The sequence below is a fragment of the Antechinus flavipes genome, chromosome 2 (genome assembly GCF_016432865.1).
Source record: "Antechinus flavipes isolate AdamAnt ecotype Samford, QLD, Australia chromosome 2, AdamAnt_v2, whole genome shotgun sequence".
NCBI lineage: Eukaryota > Metazoa > Chordata > Mammalia > Dasyuromorphia > Dasyuridae > Antechinus > Antechinus flavipes.
The window spans coordinates 657,242,143-657,262,841 of NC_067399.1; the positions used below are offsets into that span (position 1 = coordinate 657,242,143).

At 36.4% G+C, this 20,699-nt stretch overlaps 1 protein-coding gene across 1 annotated transcript in view; it reads left to right on the forward strand.

Moving 5' to 3' along the window:
- The window catches only part of CTNNA3 (catenin alpha 3), a 1,962,241-nt gene that overhangs the window by 7,823 nt on the left and 1,933,719 nt on the right, over positions 1-20,699 (forward strand). The window contains exon 2 of the mRNA XM_051982587.1: positions 6,202-6,305. Coding sequence (XP_051838547.1) covers positions 6,207-6,305 — 99 coding nt within the window. The 5' untranslated portion in view covers positions 6,202-6,206. The remainder of the gene's footprint in view (positions 1-6,201; positions 6,306-20,699) is intronic.

Below are 20,699 nucleotides of genomic sequence, written 5' to 3' on the forward strand. Positions count from 1 at the left end.
GAAGGAGAATATAGATAATACTTTCCTAATACTGATTACAAAAGTAACACAGAGACATGATATAAATAATGGTGGAAAACTTCTGTGCATATCATGGCATAGTTGGTAGCCTTCTATGAATAGCACAGAATATTATACTGCTTAGGGCAAGAAGGTCCTCAATAAGCTCAGTATAATCTGAATATAACAGATCATAGGTAAAAGTTTAGTTGTATGACTAGAAAAAATGAATGGTTATTAGGTGAGCAAATATGGAAGCCAAGAAAATGGTCGGTCAAAAAACAAATCCACAGACCACTTGAGTATAGGAGGCAATAAGGAATCAGTAGAGTCAAAAGGCAGGAAAATCTGAGAGGCCCAAAGGGATGTCAGCAAAATATATACACGAGAAAGATCAAGGGAATAGTTTGAGGTTGAATGAAGAATTTACAGTTTGGAACCTTGTTAAGCTGAATGCTTGATAGATTTTTAAAACAGGAAGTGTGGGGCTAGCCCCATCCTGGATTTTGTCTTTCAGATGAATCACTACTAAGAATAACTCTGGCACACCATCTTTTGATGGGGTAACAACCATGTCAAAGGGGCAAAAGATATCACTGCTTAATTATTTGATACAAGTCTGATTGTGTTAAACTCTCATGTTGGATAATCTATTGATTTCCACAGGCAACAATTTTGTATTTTACAAGGTGTAATGGAGGTGAAAAGGAGAACTTCCATTCTGGATTTGATTTTGAAAAATGAGTCCATGTGTGGTGTTGAAATTATGATTCCTAAGAGTTATGAGGATGTTTGAAATTGTTGTGAAATTGGGATTCTGGGCATAATTCTATCACAGTCATATTTTATCTTGTATCTCTTGTAGTCTTTTAAAGCTGAAAGGGATTTGAGATTTTATCTGGAATAACCCCCCCCCCCCCTCATTTTATGTTGAAGAAATTGGTGAATGACATACTGAAGAACACAAACCAGATGGGATCTCAATCCAGGTCCTCACATTTCCAACCTAATACTTTCCCCTCTATGTTACCTTAGAATTTCATCAACCAGAAGAAAGAATTATTATTTTTTTTAAGATGGAGAATTGCTAACTATGGGAATATGACCCAATGGCCAGGTGGAAAGAGGGATTGACGGATATCTCTTAAAAATAGAATTCACATCTTGTGGTCAATAATTCCAGTGAGAAATAATTCTGGGGGCATCTAATGAAAACAACATAGTCATACAGGGAAGTCTTTGGTTGATTGTGAGTTTAAAAATATACATATAGAGGCAGCTAGGTGGTGCAGTAGCTAGAGCACCAGCTCTGAAGTCAGGAGGACCTGAGTTCAAATCTGCCCTCAGACACTAAACACTTCCTAGCTGTGTGACCCTAGGCAGTCATTTAACCCCAATTGCCTCAGCAATACACACACACACACACACACCCACACACACACACACACACACACACGCACACCCACACACACACCCCCACACACAAAAGATGAAAGGGAAGGGGAAAAAGTTTAGGACAAATGCAAATGTAATTTCTCTACCATATTCCAGTTATTTATTTAAATTATAGATTTAAAACTGGAGGAATTCTTGAAACCATCTACCCAACCTTTCCCAGTTTTTTTTAATGTAGAAAGTGGGTTTTAAAGAGATTAAATGATGAGTACAGGGTGATTTGAGTAATAAGTCACAGATCCTGGATTTGAATACAGGTCCTTTAATTTCAGTGTTCTTTCCAAGTATGGTTTCCTTTCTCATTATATCATGTATATGAGTCTGCCAGATGTTGAACTTAATATGTTTTAGCTTATAATGTTCTGCCATTTGTAGTCCATTGCCACCTGGATTTCATTTTATTTGCAACCAGTGTTGATAAACAAAACAAACAAAATCAACTCACAATTGGTTTTAGGTCCTGAACTGCTTCTAAATAGTCTTTCTGGTTCTGATAGTTTTCATTTTTTAAAATTGGTTTAGACTAATTCCCACTGGTATAAACTAGTTATGACCAGTTCCAGTTAAGGCGATATAGTTGTGACCAGTTCAGATTGGTTCTAGTTAGTTCGAACCAGTTTCACAAGTGGTTCTAACTGATTTCAACTAGATTTGAGAGAGAAAAACATAGTTTATTCAAAGTCTAATTATCTTATGGAACATAGGTCCTTCAAGGTCATCTCTGCTTTCTGCTTTGTGGGTATTTGCTATGGGACATTTCACTTCCAAACAGTTCCTTTCATTGGATGTGAATTAATGGACCAGGAAAAGCCATGGTGACTTTAGTCAACCTCTGATTCTTGACAAGAAAGCCTTCATTTCCAGAGGCAAAGTCTCTGTAAAAATGCTGAGTGATTTTCTTTCCTTTTAATTGTCCATTCTTCTTAGTTCCACATTCCTGGAGATCAATGGGCTCTTGCAGACCTATTTTAAAAATTTTTATTGAAAATCTATTTTCCTCTAAGATATAAGTATCTACATGGATCTACTGGGAGTACAGAGTGTCACCCTACTTCCTTTATAGGCTTCTTATTATAGAACTTTAAAATGTCTTTTACTTACTGGCCCTGTGATCACAGGACAAATAAGCCTTGGCTCAATTTAGTTGTCAAAATCTACCATTAGGAAGGTTAATAGTAAGTATCTATCTATCTCTCTGTATATATCCATTTGGTGTGTGCATATGAATGTGTGTATGTATTCTGAGGTCACAATTTCAGAGATTATCTTATTATGATTCAGAGATTATTGTTTCTTGGCCAGTCCAAAGAAGAAAGGTTGCTATGGGGGTTCCAAGTATTTTTAGAATTTACTAAAGTCACATGACCCTGATGTAGAAGTTTATCCTGAGTTCTTGAAGATGTCTTGGGAAGAACAAGTATAAGTGATACTAATAAACTAGAAGGGCTTTGAGTATGGGTGAGTATTGGATTTCTGCTACCCAGAGACTAGTTTAAGTCTCAAAAGAGCTGGCCAGGGGCTGATGAACTTGTCTGCGATAGCCCTTCTTCAAATGATAATCCAAGGTATAAAGAGGGTATGATTTTTGGAGGGTGTATGTACACTGCTAAAATCCTAGATTTTTGGAGGATGGGAATACAATTGAGAATTAGTTGAAAAGAGTAGAGATGAATAATAGAATCATTAGGATTTTGTTAACACAAGAACTATTTCTGGGAGCTGTCTTAATTCTATAAACAAAGAATAGTAGTTTAGTCATAATAATTTGGACTTTAAAAAGTTTTATTGATAACTTTTAAAAATGTATTTTATTTTCCCCAATTACATGTTTATCAATAACTTGAAAAATACCAGTCATTTATTGCTATATGGCCAGTTCCAATTCCAAAAGAATCTTATGTGAGACAGCAGACAAAATAGAATGTTGGAGTGAGAGTCAGGAAGAGGTGAGTTCAAATCCCATATTTGACACTTACTGGCTATGTGATTATGGGCAAATAAACCAGCATTTATTAAGTACCTACTGTTTGCTAGCTACTGTGATAAACCCTGGGGATATAAAGAAAGGCAAAACAGTCCCTGTTCTTAGGAAGTTCATAGACTAATGGGGGAGACAATATGAAAAACAACTTTGTACAAACAAGTTATGAATATGTGTGTATGTACATATATGTATATATACATTTATGTAAATATATATGATTTGGAGATAATCTCAGAAGGAAGGTGTAAGGGCAGTTGGGAAGGCTTTTTGTGGAAGGTGGGAATTTAGTTGAGATTTGAAGGAAGTGAGGGAAGGCAGAGGCAGAGATGAGGAGAGAGAGAATTCCCAGTCTTTTGACAGTCAGTGAAAACTCATAGAATGAGGAGATACATGGACAGAGAGTCTAGTGTCCTTGGATTATAGTGTGTGGAAGACAGTAAGGTTGAAAAGGTAGGATGGGGCCAAGTAATGGAGGGCTTTAAAAATTAAAAATACAGTTTTATATCAAATACTGGAGGTGAAAGTGATAGGGATCCCTCGTTTTTTGTGTTTTGGGGGCTTTTTTTTTTGGCAGAGGGGACCTGAGCTTAAGTAAGATTACTTTGTTAGTAGAGTGAGGATGGGTTGGAAGGGGAGAGATATGAAGCAGGAAGCCAATCAGAAGACTAACACTAAGCTAGAATGAGCTTGGAGGGCCTTCACCAAGGTAGTGACAGGATGAGAGGAGAAAAGAAGGCATAGAATGTTATGAATTGATAGGACTTGGCAATAGACTGGATATGAGGGTATAAGAGGAGTTAAGGATGACACTATTAGGAGGATGGTATACCTTCAACAGTCACAGGGAAGTTAGCAAGATTGGGGTTTTTGGGGAAACCAACATGAATTTAGTTTTGAACATGCTAAGTTTGAGATATGTGTGACATATCCAAATAGCCATTAGGAATATGAAGCTGGAGGTTAAGAGAGGTTAAGGCGGGATAAATAGATTAGAGGAGACCAATATAGAGATAATAATTTAATCCATGGGAACTGGTGAGAGTCCCCAGGTTAAGTAGTGTAGAGGGAGAAGAGAAGGCCCAGGAGAGAAAGTGGGGATGATGTAGTTGAAGATCCAGCTAGGGAGACTGAGAAGCGATTAAAGAGATGAAGCAGGAGAGAGCAGTATCATTTCATCCCTCTGAACCTTAATGTTCTTATCTCTGTAAAATGAAGGGGGTATTTTCAATGCCCTATGAGGTGCTTCCTAGATCTAAATCTATGAACCATCAATTTTCCTGCCAAGTTTTCTCCAAGAGAAACACCCCCAATTCCTTTTATGAGACATGAACCTGAACCTCTTTACTTTCTTGCTTGTTTTCCTTTGAATATTTTCTGGCTCATTAAGAGCCTTTGAAAAATGTAGCACCTGAAACTGACTGACTCTTCCAGATGTCATCTGATCACGAGAAAGTATTTGGGGATTCAGGGAAATCATAAATATGTGTATTCACATACACACCCATTTGTACGTTATCAAGTATCAGTTATGAAGTTTGACTAGATCTGTTTTTTGATACCATTTAGAAAATGAATACCATACATGATAATTTCTTAATTAGAGTGTAGTTAGTTCTCTACCATAATCTCTGAGTTCACTCTAAAGTTTAAGGAGAGATATTTTCTTTAAGATGTCGTTCCTGGTCTCCCCACCATCCCTTTTTGTCCTCTACCCCCACCAGTGAACTTCTTATGGGATTAGTTTCCTTTTATACCATATACCTCATACATATAGTTCTTTAATATGCTGTCTTTTTTGTTAACATGAGCTTCTTGAAGGTGCACACCTTCTTTTTGACTTTCTTTGGATCCTCAGGGCCTAGCATAGAATGCCTGGCATATAATAAGTGCTCAATAAATGCTTATAGACTGATTGCCTGCTTAAAGAGTCTACAGTGTAAGTGTCTGCTCAAAGAATTGATATGAAAATTGCCAAAGAGAGGGTCCACCATATTGAAGGCAGAGTAAGAGACAGCCATGGAGAAGTCCCATGTTTTGGTAATACTGTTGCACTGTGAAGAGATCCAGAAGAAGTTTCTCAACATAGAAAGAAGACTTTTTGCAGTGAATTTTCAGGAAGACTTAGACAAGAGGCATGGAGGCTCTGTGATCTGTACCTTTGGAAGAAGTGCCACATGGATGATTCATGAACTTAATGGAACTGAAGGTGAAAAAGTTTATATGTTAGAGAAAATGAATGTTTCTCCTTGTCCAAGGGTATGGGAGCAAGTCCTAAGTGACGCTGAGATCTGATTGTTAAATTTTCAGTGTGAACATTTGTATTTTTGAAACAGGCAAATATCATAAATCAGGTGTTGATTTATTATTTTATTGATTGTCTAGACTTTGGAGCAATAAAGCAATATAGAAAATGTTACTGTAGATTAAATTTAGAGGTATGTCACACATATATTTCCCTTCCCAGACAACTGAGTGTATTTTATTTTTTTTTACCATTCACAGCATACCCCTGCTTGTTCCTAAAATAACTTAGGGTGGGGCTAAAATCATGGAATGCTCTGCCTCTTCTTTCAGTTAGCAGGTACATAATACACATTTATTGAGTTGAGTTGAATTGAGTTGAAAGGGTGGGGCTAATGGGAAAGGGGTACCACTGAGAAACTTGATCACCTCCATGATTCTGCCTAAGCTTGGCTCTGTCCTCCAGAAATTATTTTGACTCACTTATAATTGTGTGTGTCTATTTTTGTCTTTCTACACAGGCAGCATGTCAGCTGAGATGCCGATCCAACTGAAAATGAATCCCCAGGACCTCCAGATCCAGACACATACAGTGGAGAAGCTGTTAGAACCTCTCATAATCCAGGTAGGAAAAGCATAAAAATCACAGGGCATGTTCACACCTAGGGAATGGAAAGAGAAGTGAACAAAAAACGGTAAAAACATGACAAAATAAATTTGCTAATTTATATATATATATAAATATAACATCTGAAATTGTCCTTAAGCTTTAATGCTAGATTCTAAGGAATGCAATTTTATTTTAAAATATTTACTTTAATGGGTCCGTGATCTCATCATGTGGGTACATTTTGTTGAAGTTCAGAAAAGTGATATAAATTTCCTTATTTTCCTATACAACTTATGGCCATCAATATTCTGCAGAGATTCCCCACAGATCATTTTATGGGACTTTACTGGCAAAGAACATGGGCTGCCCATCTATTTTTCCTGATCAGATCTGGAATTAGAACAGAACCACTGAAGTTTTACATTGTGGGGTAATTTGATTTGGAGAAATTCCTTCCATGGGACCACAGAGTTTTCCTGGGGGAAAGATCATTCCAGCCCCACTTGTGAAAATCAAAGCCATTACTCCTTCTCCCTGGCCTTCAGGATACCTCCTCTCTGTCACGAGAGTCCCCAAGGAAGTCACAAAATTACAGAATTTTCCAGAAATACAGAATTCAGCAACCCTCTAGTTCATCCATACCAGGATAGAATACTCACTATGATATATCTATCATCTAACTTCTGCTTGAATACTTCCCAGGACTCAGAACTCATTCCTTTTGGAGGCAGTTCATTCCACTTTTGGACAGTTCTAATGTTAGGAAGACTTAAGAAGATTCAGTTTGCTTCTTTGCAACTCTCCTTCTCCATCTCCCACACTCTCCCCTCCGTCCTTGCTTCTGGTTCTGTCCTCTGCAGTCAAATGGTGCAAGTAAGAATAAGGTCTAGTCCATATGACCACCCTTTATAACTAGCATTCCCCCTCCCCAGTCTTTTCCTGGCTAAATATCCCCAATTGTTTTTTAACAGATCATCATAGGATATGAACTTGAGACCCTTTATCTTTCCACTCAAGACATTCCCTGCCTTCCCACTAGATTTGATAGGACTATAAACTCAATATTAGTTCTCTCTCCAATACTTGTTCTCTTCAACTTTCATTTCCATTTGACCCCCAACAGCTCTTCTGTTGTAGTACTGAAAAAAGATTGCTGGATTTAGATGAGACAATCTGAGTTTCAATCGTGGAGCAACTCCTTTCAAGTCATTTCCATTCTCTGAATCTCAGTTTCTGAACATGTGAGATGAAAGGGCTGAGCCAAATGCCCCCAAATTGATGGCGCTAGGTCCTTTCTACTCACACTTCTTGCTTTGACTGATGATTTCTGAATCCTAGCTCTCTATCAAAGACACCATACCTCTTGTCATTACCTTCAAGGCTGACCTTTCTTTCACACCTCAGGGTACATGAGTCCAGAAGAAGAAATTATTATACTCTTTGCTCCATACTGCCACTCTCAGACTCACCTGTCCCACTGCTCAGTAACTACTTTTATGGTGAGTGCCATCTCATCCAGATCGTTTTTGCTGTCATCACTAGGCCTTTAAATGGCTCCCTGTCCTCTTGAATAAATTTGATACTCATCCACTCCAACACCCGTTGAACACTTTGGTTTCCAAGTTCTTTAATCTCCTGAACGCCCATAACCTCTGTGTTCAGTATATCTCAGCCTATACATGAGTAATCATAGCTTCTACCCTTATCCTTTCCTGTTTGATCCTCTACCCCCATATTAACTTTCCCCATTTTCTGAAATTTCCAGTTATGACTTATTCTTGCTATATTACTATCCTGCACTTCTTTTGCAGATCATATATTTAAACAAAATTCCTAAAAATTGAATCATAATATTGGAACATTAAGTTTTCCTATCTTCTTTCAATGAGTTCACTCAAAGAGGATAATTACATCATAGATTTAGAACTGGAAGTGACCTTAATGGCCAACACTCTGATCACAGGTAAGGAAATTCAAGGTTCAGAAATGGCTCATAATTACACAGTTAGTAAGAGGGGGAATTGAATTCATATCCAGAATTGATGACTTCAAATCTATTTTTTTCTCACCCTAACATGCTAATGATGTATAACACATCATTATTATATCCATAAGGAGCTCTTTTGTTTCAAAGCACCTTGTGGTAAGCTCTTTTGTAAAAGTGAGAATTCTTAGCTAATACAAAACTTTAAATTACCTATACTATATGTCAAAATTTTGTATAATGGGGAGTCAATAGCTACATTTTCATTTTTCACAGATGTGGATATGTTATACGTGTTAAATACATCTTTTGTGTTATTGGACAAAATGGCAGCCCCTTTAAATTAGATGGAGAGGATGATGCTAATAACCTCTACATTTCTAGACTTTTAAAGTTTGTGAAGAACTTTGTAGGTCTGATCTTTCTTGAGCCTCACAACAAAATGTGTGAATTCAGTTTTTATCATCAGAAGGAGTAAATCAATTGAATTTGTTAAGTGTTGACTAGCAGTATTATTATCCAGTAGAAATCTATTCACTGTAAAGAAAAAATACCACTCAAGCTCAAAAGCATGTGATCTACTCATGATGGGTCATTTGGTACATCTTTGTACAGAAAGGCTGTAACCATATATAAATCTAGGTAATGCAATTTTTGTCTCATGCCGGGGGTGATTTTTAAGCCCCGTGGGCCCTTGTACTACAGAATATCTGGGGAGAAATGACTTCTGATTGAAAATGCTGAGCCTCAGGTCCTATATCAGGTTCATAAACTGAGAGGGAATTTTTGGCCTTATAGAGATGAGACAGAGAGACAGAGGTAGAGAGAAAGGAAGAGATGGAGAGAGAGAGAAAGGAGGGAGAAAGAGAAAAAGGAGAGAAAGGAAGAAAGAGAGAGAGAAAAAAAGGAGAGAGGAACAGACACACACACAAAAAGAAACAGAGATAGAGAGAGATAGAGACAGGGAGACAGAGACAAAGGGAGAGAGAATGTGAGAGAATTTAAGAGAGATGAGATGCAAGCACAAACTTTTAAGTGGTAGATAGTAGATCTTCTTGGAACTGCAGACTTGGAGGAAAAGCTTATTATTCAGTACATAAATTAAGCCATTTAGTTGACAAAATGCTAGTCCATCCTAATAGTCATTTAAAAGTGATTTAAAAAAGATATTTAATATTAATTACCAACACAATCAAGAAGAGACAATGTGATGCAGTGATTAAAGAACATGTAATCAGAAAGCTCTGGATTCAGATTCTCCCTTGGACATTGATGATCATGGCAAAGCCATTTAACCTCTAAGTAGAAGTTTTCAATATTAATTGAGCCAGTGGAGTCTCGAACTCCCTCATGCCACCCCAGTAGGCAATAGCAACACACACATTCACCACCACTGCCACTATTGCCATCATGGCCACCATTGCCACCACCACCACTACCTAATTATCTTGCTTTTCAACAGTTAGTAACTTAAATGTAAATAGCACATAAAATGTAATAGCTTTTCAGTCACTTAGTCTTCATGTGTGTTATTTGTTCATTTATTACTATTTATATTTCCTCTTCATTGTTAATATGTGCTCTTTTTTTAGTTCTACTCATTTTGTTTTGCATCATTTTGTGAACATCTTTCCATATTTCTTCATATTTTTATAATTGTTTATCTTAATTGCATCCCAGTTTTGCCCTTTGTGCCATTACTTTCCCACACATTATTTAACCATTCTCCTTATTTTTAGCCTTAGTTTCTATTTTTTCTTTTTGCAACCATAAATAAGTCTGGCATAAATTAAACCTTTGAAGACACAGACATGCTTTCTTCATAGATGTATGATATGTACATTCAAGGAATATAGTCCTAAAAAATTACTTGATAACATGTGATGTTTTTGTAACCTTTATTAGTGCTATTCTATCAGGTTGTCTTACAAAGAGATTTGATGAGTTTTCAGTTCAACCAGCAATGAGTGTGTCTGTTTCTCCACAACTTTGCCAGCATTGAAGTTTTCCTTCAACTTATTTTTCCAACTTGATGAGTGTGAGGTTGTACTTCAAAATTGTTCAAATGTGTATTTCTTTGGTTATTAATGAGGCTGAACACTTTTTCCAAGTGATTATTCCCAATTGATTACTTCTTTAGCACAGTAAAATTTATAATTTTATCTGTGTGGCTATTCCCCCTCACTCAAGCAGATAATTACCTTTCTATAACTTGGCAGGCTGTTTTCAAAAGTTGCTATGACCAAAAAAAAAATTCATCAGCCTGCAGCTGAACTGGTGATGAGCCTCTGTATCCTTACCTAGTTTGATCCTCAGAGAATAAATATTCAGTCCAAATATGAATCTTGACTTGAAGATTTTCTAACTTGTAGAACTATCCAGAGATTGCTTGTGCTCCATTAGGACAAGAAATTTGATAGATCTGATTCATCCAAAATCAACTTACAGAATTTGATGTTAGGCAATTCTTTATGTTTATGTCTATAATTGAAGTTTGCATCAGCTCCTTTTTTTTTTTTGCTGAGGCAATTGGGGTTAAGTGACTTGCCCCAGGTCCCACAGCCAGGAAGTGTTAAAGTGCCTGAGGTCAAATTTGAACTCAGATCCTCCTGACTTCAGGGATGGTGCTCTATCCATTGCACCACCTAGCTACCCCGCATCAGCTACTTTTTGAGACTGTCCTGGGTTTGTGGATTTGGTACTTTAATGAAGAATCTTTAACTTTACTAGGAATTTACTAGGGCCACTACAGTGGCTCAGCCAGTGCAGTATTTAGAAAGACAATGTCATTTGCGCTCTGGAAATTATTGCTCTAAGCAGCTTCTTCAGTCATATATCTAGGCAGCAGAATGGATAAAGCTTTGTAGCTAATATCAGAAAGGTCTGAATCCAAATCCAGCCTGAGACATTTATTATCTGTGTGATCTCAGACAGATCACTTAAAATAATAATGGTAATTTAGCTTACCTTTCAGGGTTGTTGTAATGATCAAATGAGATGGTATTTTAAAAAATTCAGAAAACCTTAAAGCACTATATAAAAATTCTTGCTGTTGCTACCACTGTCACCATCACCACCACCACCACCACCACCACTACTATAACAATTTCTGATCTTACTGCTATCACTACTACTACTACTGCTACTGCTGCTGCTGCTGCTGCTATCACAACAACAACTACTACTATCATTGCCACCACAACTACCATCATTACTACAACTACTTCTACTCCTATCACTATTGCTATCACTATTACTACTACTACTATTACTGTTGCTGCTGCTGCTGCTTCTATCACTACTATCCCTACTATTCCCATTACTCCTCCTCCTCCTCCTCCCCCTCCTACTAGTTATCACTATTACTATTACTACTTATATTGCTGCCACCACCATCCCACTACTGCAACTACTTCTACTCTTATTACTATGGCTATCACTACTACTAGTACTTCTACTACTGCTGCTGTTGCTGCTGCTTCTATCACTTGTACTACAACTACTGCTGTTATCACTATTACTATTACTACTAACATTGCTGCCACCACCATTACCATTACCAACACTACTACAACTACTTCTGCTATTACTATGGCTATCACTGCTGCTACTACTATTACTACTACTACTACTATTACTATTATTACTATTATAGCTGCTGCTGCTATTACTACTACAAGTAATCTTGTTTCATTAAATATTATGGTAACTTAGGTACAATAAACTTAGTTTGCAACATATTTAGGAGAAAAGTCCTTTTTGTAACACTGATATTTACTTTAACTTTGAGATTAACAAAGTATCTCTTCCACTTCCTCTCATTTAATCCATGTGCCTGCTCTGTGAAGTAGATACTGTGTGTATTATTATACTCATTTTATAAAGAAGCAGCCTTTGTAAGGTTGTGACTTTCCCAGTGCCATACAGCTAATAAGTATCAGGAGCAAGATTTAAACCCACATCTTTGAAGCCCACTTCAGCTCCTGTTCCCCTATACTGCATTGAATCTAACTTAACTAAAATCAAAATGATAATTTTTAATGTCAGCCCTCTAACAGGTAGGTGACATAGTGGGATGGAGTCTCACAGATCTGAGCTCAAATCTTTTCTCAGATATTAGCTGTGTGGTCCCAAGCAAATCATTTATGACCAGTTGCCTCCCCAATAAAATGGGGATAATAATTCCCCCTACCTCATAGAGTTGTTGTTAGGATCAAATGAGATAACACACATAAAGTACTTTGCTAACATTAAAGCACTATGTAAATTTCAGCTATCACTATTGTGAGGATACACCAGTCTGAAGAGTTGTGAGCCAGGTTCCTGTTACAAGGTCTTCTTTTCATAAATATTTGCTTCCTTAACCTCCAGCTAACACATTTTAAAACAGATTTTCTAAATAATTAGAAAGCTGGCCTCTGGATGATAGGAATCTCTGGGAGTAGTTAAGCTAGATTTTTTTTTTTGTGACAATGGCATCAGACTAGGAAGGGAGAATTTTGGGTGACCTTAGGCAAGTTATAACCTCTCCACCATGCCAGTCTGGTGCCATATCATCCCATCCTGTGATCCAGCATGGCATCTGGTAATGTCCACTGTTCTCTCCCTTGACTCCAAGATAGCACAGGCACTTCAATGATACAATATTCTCCAGCTGCTGCTAGGCTTAAGGAAGACAGAAGGTTATTGACTGCTGTTCATTTTCATAGGTTGCCAGATTTTAGAATGAGAAGATACTTTAGTTTAAGGTCATCTTCTTTGCTGTTATAGAGATAATTGTGTCTTTTGATAGAGTTACTAGTGGTTTGTCCTACTTGCCACACCCCACATACAACATTTATCTCTATGTCACCTTTGAACTGGCTTTTGCTGATTCCTAGAATGCTCTCCCTCCTGGGGCAACTTTAACATTAAAGACAAATCATACATATTTATCAAACCCCATTGTGTATAACAATATCTCTTAAATAAAAAATTTTTTAGTTGCACAAACAAATTTGGACATCTCTTCTTGATCACAGTTTTATGAAGTCTTCCCTTGTATAAATGAACAAGTTCTGAAATCCAGAATTTATTATTTTAAAATCATCTGACTCATGAGTTTGTTGCTGGGATTTTTTTTTTACAATTATCCTTTAGATCACATATGACTATCAGTACAATGCTGCCCTTAGTCACATTGAAAACAAGATTGGCATTGCCAGGGAATTATTGGGCAATGTCAGAACCTGTATTGAAAAAGTTCTCTTATTATTGCCCTCTCAAGTGATCTATAAGCCATTTTCCAGGAACCTTCTCATGACAAATGTGTCCAGATATTACTTTTTCCCTACAAGTATTAGAAGGGGAATGAGTTGGATGGATCAATCGTTATATATGCTGTTTTCATAGAATATAACTTCTGAGACAGAGACTACTATGTAGTTGTTCCTGTACCTCACACAGTGTCTGATAGATAGTAAGTGTTTAATAAATATTTATTGATTGAAATCCTAGTTCATAGGATCAATCAATAAGCATCTATTAAGTACTTATTTGTCAAGCACTGTGGATGCAATTTATAAAAAGAATGAAACAGTCAAGGACTCTACATTCTAATGGGAGAAGAAAAGTGCATATATAAGGATATAGGGACTAGGTTCAGAACTGGAAAAGTGTAATGGACTGAGGCTTGAGTTGATGCACTGAGGTTCCAAGCACATGAGGCTAAATACTAATTGGACCATATTCTATTAATATATATGTTTGGAGAAAGAATGGCCCCCACCCACTCTTTGTGCAAGTCCTGATGTGTTGTATAGGAAATGATAATTTTGGTGGGTGGAGGCAGGGCAGTGGAAAAGGAAATGGAAAGAGAGACTGCTGGCTGGCGTCTTATCACAACTGCTCTCATTGCTATCAGGACCGCCCTTCACCTCCAATCCCCCTCTGCTAGCTGGTTTCCTGTCGCAGCTGCCCATATTGCTATCACAATCCTTCTTCACCTCTACTGAGAATAAAGATTGAAGATTTTCCCCTTAACCTGAATTCCTGACTGGCTGATTTTAAATACGCAGTCATCACAGAAAAGACCTTAAAAGGCAAAGAGTCTACTTCCCTCTTTTTTAGATGTAGGAATGGAAGCACAGAGAGACTTGTCCAGGATCATACAGCTAATAAATATCTGAGGAAAGATTTGAACCCAGATTGTACTGATTCTATTATATCACATTGATTCTTTACTTACATCTATACATATATACATGTTGTCTTCCCTGATAAGCTCCTTGAAGACAGGGATTGTTTCATTTTTGTCTTTGCATGCAGTACCTAACAAATCGTCTGGCACATGGTAATTATATAATGAATTTTTGTTGTTGAATTGAATAATAGTCACCATTTTTTATTACTGCTGAGATTAAGAAGTACAACAACTTAAATTTAATATTGCCTTCAGATAAAGTTATTATCAAACCTACATCTCTATTTCTTTGAAAATTCATGGTTTTCCCTCATCATTAATCTTCCATATTACTCTTTGTGGGGGTTACCAAGGTCTTACATTACATTTGATCCCTTAGATTTCCTCTGGAGAGGTTACTAATCACCTCAATATTTGACTCAAAGTCAAAATTACATTTTAATCTTTAGAGTAATTGGTAATATGTCTGATTATATCACTCTCTGACTCCTAAATTCATTTGCTAATAAATCTTCTTTTCCATTCATCACAAGCCTTGATTTATCTTTAATCTACTTCCCCCCCTAGTACATAGGTAAATCATTAGGTCATTTGCATGGGTGCCCAACCTCTGATATATTTCAATCATCCACTTCCATTTTCCCTGTGTGATAACTTACACCATTGCATCCATAGGCAATAAATTCCTCCAATGGATCGGACACATTTTTCCCCCCAGCAATTACATTTTTATTATTGTAACTATATGCATCTGTACTTTATCACTTTTAAGATCCAAGTTTGGCAAGGCAGAGCAAAAGTGGACATATTTCTACAGAGTTACACTTAGAAAATACATCTCTACATCTTAGTTTCTCTGAATAACTAAAGCCATCACATGCTGGAATTTCTCTCTATTGGTAATGATAAACTTAACACACAAAAGCTCTGTGAAGTAAGATCTAGACTGAAAGAGACATTAGTGCTAATCTTGTCCAACTCTTCATTTTAAAAATCAGGAAACTGAAGTATAAGAGATTAGGTGATTTGCCTTAGGATCATGTTGCTTCTGAATGTCAAGGCTGTTTTATGCAATTTCTGGTCTGCATTGGTGGAGAACATTTCCTCTTTAAGAGTTCTCTGTTTACAATGAAATCATAGCATAGATTGTGGTAAAAACAAAACAAAACAAAACAAAACAAAGCTTACTGCCTCGCTTTGGTTGGTGATGATGTTTTTAATCTTTGTCTTCTATTGATACTGATTTCTGCTCTCCCTAGAAACAGAGAGTGAGCTTTTCCAAGCCCGATTCCTTCCTTGATCTTCTTCCCCTCTCTCCTCCTCCATTTCTCATATTCTGTATTAACTAGTATTTTTATTATCACATCTTTTCCTCTCCAAATTGCTTCCAGTTTATCCTCTTATGTACTATCTTTGGCTTCCTCCACTCACCCTTTGTTCACAACTGTTTTTGCTTTCCTATATTTTCTTTAGATTGGTCTTTATTCCCTCTTATTCAGTCCCCTTAAATTACTTGTAAGATTCTTGATAATTTTCATTATCTTTGCCTTTGTCCCCTTTTCCAGAGAATGACACTAGTTCCTTCTTTCTCTTTTATGCCCTTCAGATAGAGATTGTTGTTAAGTGCCCTGGCTTCCATTTTCCCCTGCCTCCTTCTTGGAATTATTCTCTGTTGAGACTTTTTATCAGGGCATATTTAGAAATTCAGGGTCATATGTGAAGTGGAAACTTCAAAGGCAAAAGGATACAGGAATAACATTCATTTGGACAGCTATGTGGTAAAATTTCTTTTCTTTGGATATGTCAGAGAATATAGGTCTAGAGCAAGAAGAGGTAGCTCTCAGAGGCTATCTGCTCCAATTCTCTCAGTTTACAGAAGGAGAAACTGAGGTTTGAGGAGGTTTAGAAACTTGTTCAAAGTGACACAGGGATTGAATGTTAGAAATAGAATTGGAGAGCCGGGGCCTCTGAGTTGGTGCTCTTCTGATCATATAACTAATGCTGTTAAGAAATGGCCTTAGAAATTAATGGGAAAAAAATTGGAATGCTGGCTTCCTTCTCCTTGAAGTCATTAAAGAGAGATTGGATGACCATTTGTGAAGTATGTTATATAGTAAGGTTCCTTTTAATTATAAATGGATTAAATGTCTGCTGAGATCCCTTCTGATTCTCAAATTCTGTAATTCCATGAAAGGTCAAAGGATACTATGCTTAGTTGGTTATGAAGTATAATTTTTCACTTTCTTTAAAAAATTTTTGTTTTCAATCAGATACAAAACACTCTTTTAATATTTATTGTTTAAATTTTTGGGTTCTAAATTTTTCTCCTTCCTTCCCTTCTCCCTCATTAAGAAAGCAAACAATTTGATATGTTATAAATGTCTAGTCATACAAAACATATTTTTATATTAGTCATATTGTAAAGAAATCACAGATTAAAAAAAAAGCTCTAAGAAAAACAAAGTTAAAAAAGCATGCTTTTATCTACATTCAGACTTGATCATCTCTTTCTCTGAAAGTAGATAGCATTTTTCATCATATGTAGTTTTGAATTATCTTAAATAATTATATTGCTGAGAATAGCTAAGTCCCTCACAGTTGATCATTATACAGTATTTTTGTCACTGTGTGCAATAATCTCCTGGTTCTGCTAACTTCACTTTGCATCAGTTCATGTAAATCTTTTCAGGTTTTTCTGAAAGCATCCTGCTCATCATTTCTTATAGAACAATGCTAAGCCATCACAACCATTCACCACAACTGGTTCAGCCATTTCAATGGATGTGAATCCTCTCAAATTCCAGTTTTTTGCTACCACCATGACAGAAAACTCCCACTTGCTTTATATATTTTTGTATATATTGGTCCTTTTACTTTTTTTGGGGGGGATACAGATCTAATAGTGTAATTGCTGGATCAAAGAGTATGCATAGTTTTATAGCTCTTTGGGCACAGTTCCAAATTGATCCCCACAATGATTGGATCTATCTGTTCACAACTTCAACAATAGGGTTTTAGTGTCCAAATTTCTTCTCATCTCTCCAACATTTGCCATTTTTTTCTGTGGTATTAGCCAATATTATACATCTGAGTTAATATCTCAGAGTTATTTTAATTTAGATTTCTCTAATCATTGCTGATGTAGAGCATTTTTTCAGAAGACTATAGATAGCTTTGATTTTTTTTTTTTCCTGAAAAGTGCCTATTTATATCCTTTGACCACTTAACAATTGGGGAATCATTTGTAATTTCCTTTTTTGAGGCAGAGTTAAATGACTTGCCCAGGGTCATACAATTAGTGAGTGTCTGATTCCAGATTTGAACTCAGGTCCTACTGATTCCAGGGCCAGTTCTTTATCCACTGTACCATCTAGTTGGCCCAGAATTACTTGTATTTTTATAAATTAGACTCAATTCTAATTTGAAAAATGAGACCTTTTTCAGAGAAACTTGTTTTAATTCTCCCAATTCAGTTTTTAGCTTTCCTTTTAATCTTGGCTGCATTTGTTTTGTTTGTAAAAAACCTCTTTAAATTCAGCATAATCAAAATCATCCATTTTACATCCCATAGTACTATCTATTTCTTATTTAGTCATTAATTCTTTCCTTATCCATAGATTTGACAGACAAAGTATTCATTTCTTAATTGCTTATGATACTACCCTTTGTATTTAAATCATGTAATCCACATTGTTATTCATGTAATTCATTCTGTTATCTGCTTCTGTTTTGTGGGTAAGTTCATCTCATTTACATTCACAATTATGATTACTAACTGTATATTTCCTTACATCCTTCTTTTCTTCTCTTCTCTCTCTCTTTCCTTTTGCCTTCTCCTTCCTCAAAAGTGTTTTATTTCAACCACTGCCTCCCCAAATCTGCCCTCCCTTCTATCTGTCTCTACTTTCACTTATCCCCCTCCCCTCTAAAGTAAAATAGATTTCTATCCTCAATTGTATGTATGTTATTCTTTTTTTTTTAAAGATAATTCCATTGGGTATAAGGTTCAAACATTGCCTTTCCCCTCCATCATTCTCTCCCTGTAACAGCTCTTTTGTTCTCCTCTTATGTGAGATAATTTATCCCCTTCTATCTCTCCTTTCCCCCTTTTCCTAGTGCATCCTTCTTTCTTAGCCCTTTATTTAAATTTTTAGTTATCATCTCTTCACAGACAATTCATATTCATGCCTTCTGCTGTATACACTTCTTCTAATTGCCTTAATAATGATAAAGTCCTTGGGAGTTAAAAGTGTCATCTTCCTGTGTAGGATTTTAAACAGTTTAACCTTATTGAATCCCTTGTGATTTCTCTATCTTGTTTATCTTTTCATGCTTTCTTGAGCCTAGTGTTTGAATTTTAAATTTTCTCTTCAGCTTTGGTGTTTTCATCAGCAGTGCTTAGAAAGCCCTCTATATCATTAAATATCCATTTCTCCTGGAAAGAATTAAACTCATCTTTTTTCTGAGAAGATGATTTTAGGTGCTAATTCTAGATCATTTACCCTCTGGAACATCATACTCCAAGCCTTCTTGATTTTTTTTAACGTAGAAACTGCCAAATCTTATGTCATCTTGATTGTGATTCACTGATATTTTAATTGTTTCTTTTTGTCCACTTGCAATATATATTTTTCTTGACCTGGGAGCTCTGTAATTTGGCTATTATATTCCTGGGAATATTCATTTTGGAATCTCTTTTGGGAGGTGATTGTTGAATTCTTTCAATTTCTTTTTTAACCACTGATTCTAGAATATCAAGGCAAAAGTTTTTCTTTTTTGAAAGATGATGTCTAGGTTTTAAAAAAAAATTATGGCTTCCAGGTAATTTAAATTCATTAAATTATATCTCCTGGATCTAATTTCCAAGTCAGCTGGTTCTGGGGGTCTGGAAGTTTTCAATTCTTCCAAGTTGATATGTTCTGAGGAGAGGTGTTGTCATTGCTCTCCAAGTCTGTGCTTTGGCCTGTGAGTTACCACAAGGGCTCTTTCCCAAATTGGGATTGTGTCTAGGTCTTTGTTTCTCTTCAGTTGTTAGAGCTCCTCTTCAAATGGAACTGCAACCCAAACTGCATATGGGTAATTCAACAGAGTCCCTCACTCAGTGCCAGGAAAGTTCCAGGAAACCTCCAGGAAACCTCCTTTTGGCCTGTTGTCTGACCTCCTTTTCTATCTGTGGGCTGAGAGCTCTAGAAGCCTTTGCTACTGATTCATTCATCTCCAAGACTTGCTGTTGGCTTGTCAGGGCTTGGCTTGTGTTGGATTGTGCTATACCTTCACCCCAGTGATATAGACCTTTCTTATCTAAATTGTCTTAGGCTAGAAAATTGTTTCACTTAATCCTTTTGTGGAATTCTACTTCTCCAGGAGTCGTTTTGAGGTATTGTTTGGAGGGAAATTTGGGAGAGCTCTAGAGAACCTTTGCCTTTACCGTGCTACCTTGGCTCTACCATCCTTAAGTAGTAGTTATTTTAAGGGGCAAAGAACAAATATTGTTTTCCTGCTCACAGCCTTAGCATTTTCAAGATCCTTACTAACTATTCCAGCAAAAACTGTTATGAGACATATGAATCTGGACTTGTAGCAAGTATAATTCTCCCTTAAAGAATAACCTCCCCCCACCCTCTATAAGGGAACCAGGACAGGGTCACTGAAAAAATACATGTGGTGAATACTGCGTAAATGTTAATCTCATCTAATAGTATTTATAATCAGATTGTGTATTTTGAGTACTAGACCAAGAGCTATATAAACTAAATTTGGTAAAATTTGTGGAATTCAGTTTTCTAGGGAAATCATTTGGATTCCCACTTGTTGTTTACAAAAGAATACCCCTGGCGGTTTCAATAAGGGATGCTGGGGGATCAATTAACCAATCAATAATTATTAAGTATCTACTGTCTTCTAGATACTGTTCTATATGCACATTATAAATAGGATAGGGATTGGATCTATAATTTCCCTGATACAGAGAACTCCCAGGTGAAGAAATTTTATTGATAATTTGATATTTAATTTTCTCCAGTTATATGTAAAACAATTTTAAAAAATATTTGTTTTTAAAACATTGAGTTCCAGATTTTCTCTCTTCCTCTCTCCTTCCACCCATTGAAAAGGCACATGTGAACTTATGTAAAACATTTACAAAAAAGATCTCCCCTTCTCCCAAAAAACTTTCACCAAAAGTAAAGAAAAAGTATGCTTCAATATACATTCGGACATAACAAGGTTTTTTTTTTTTTCCTGG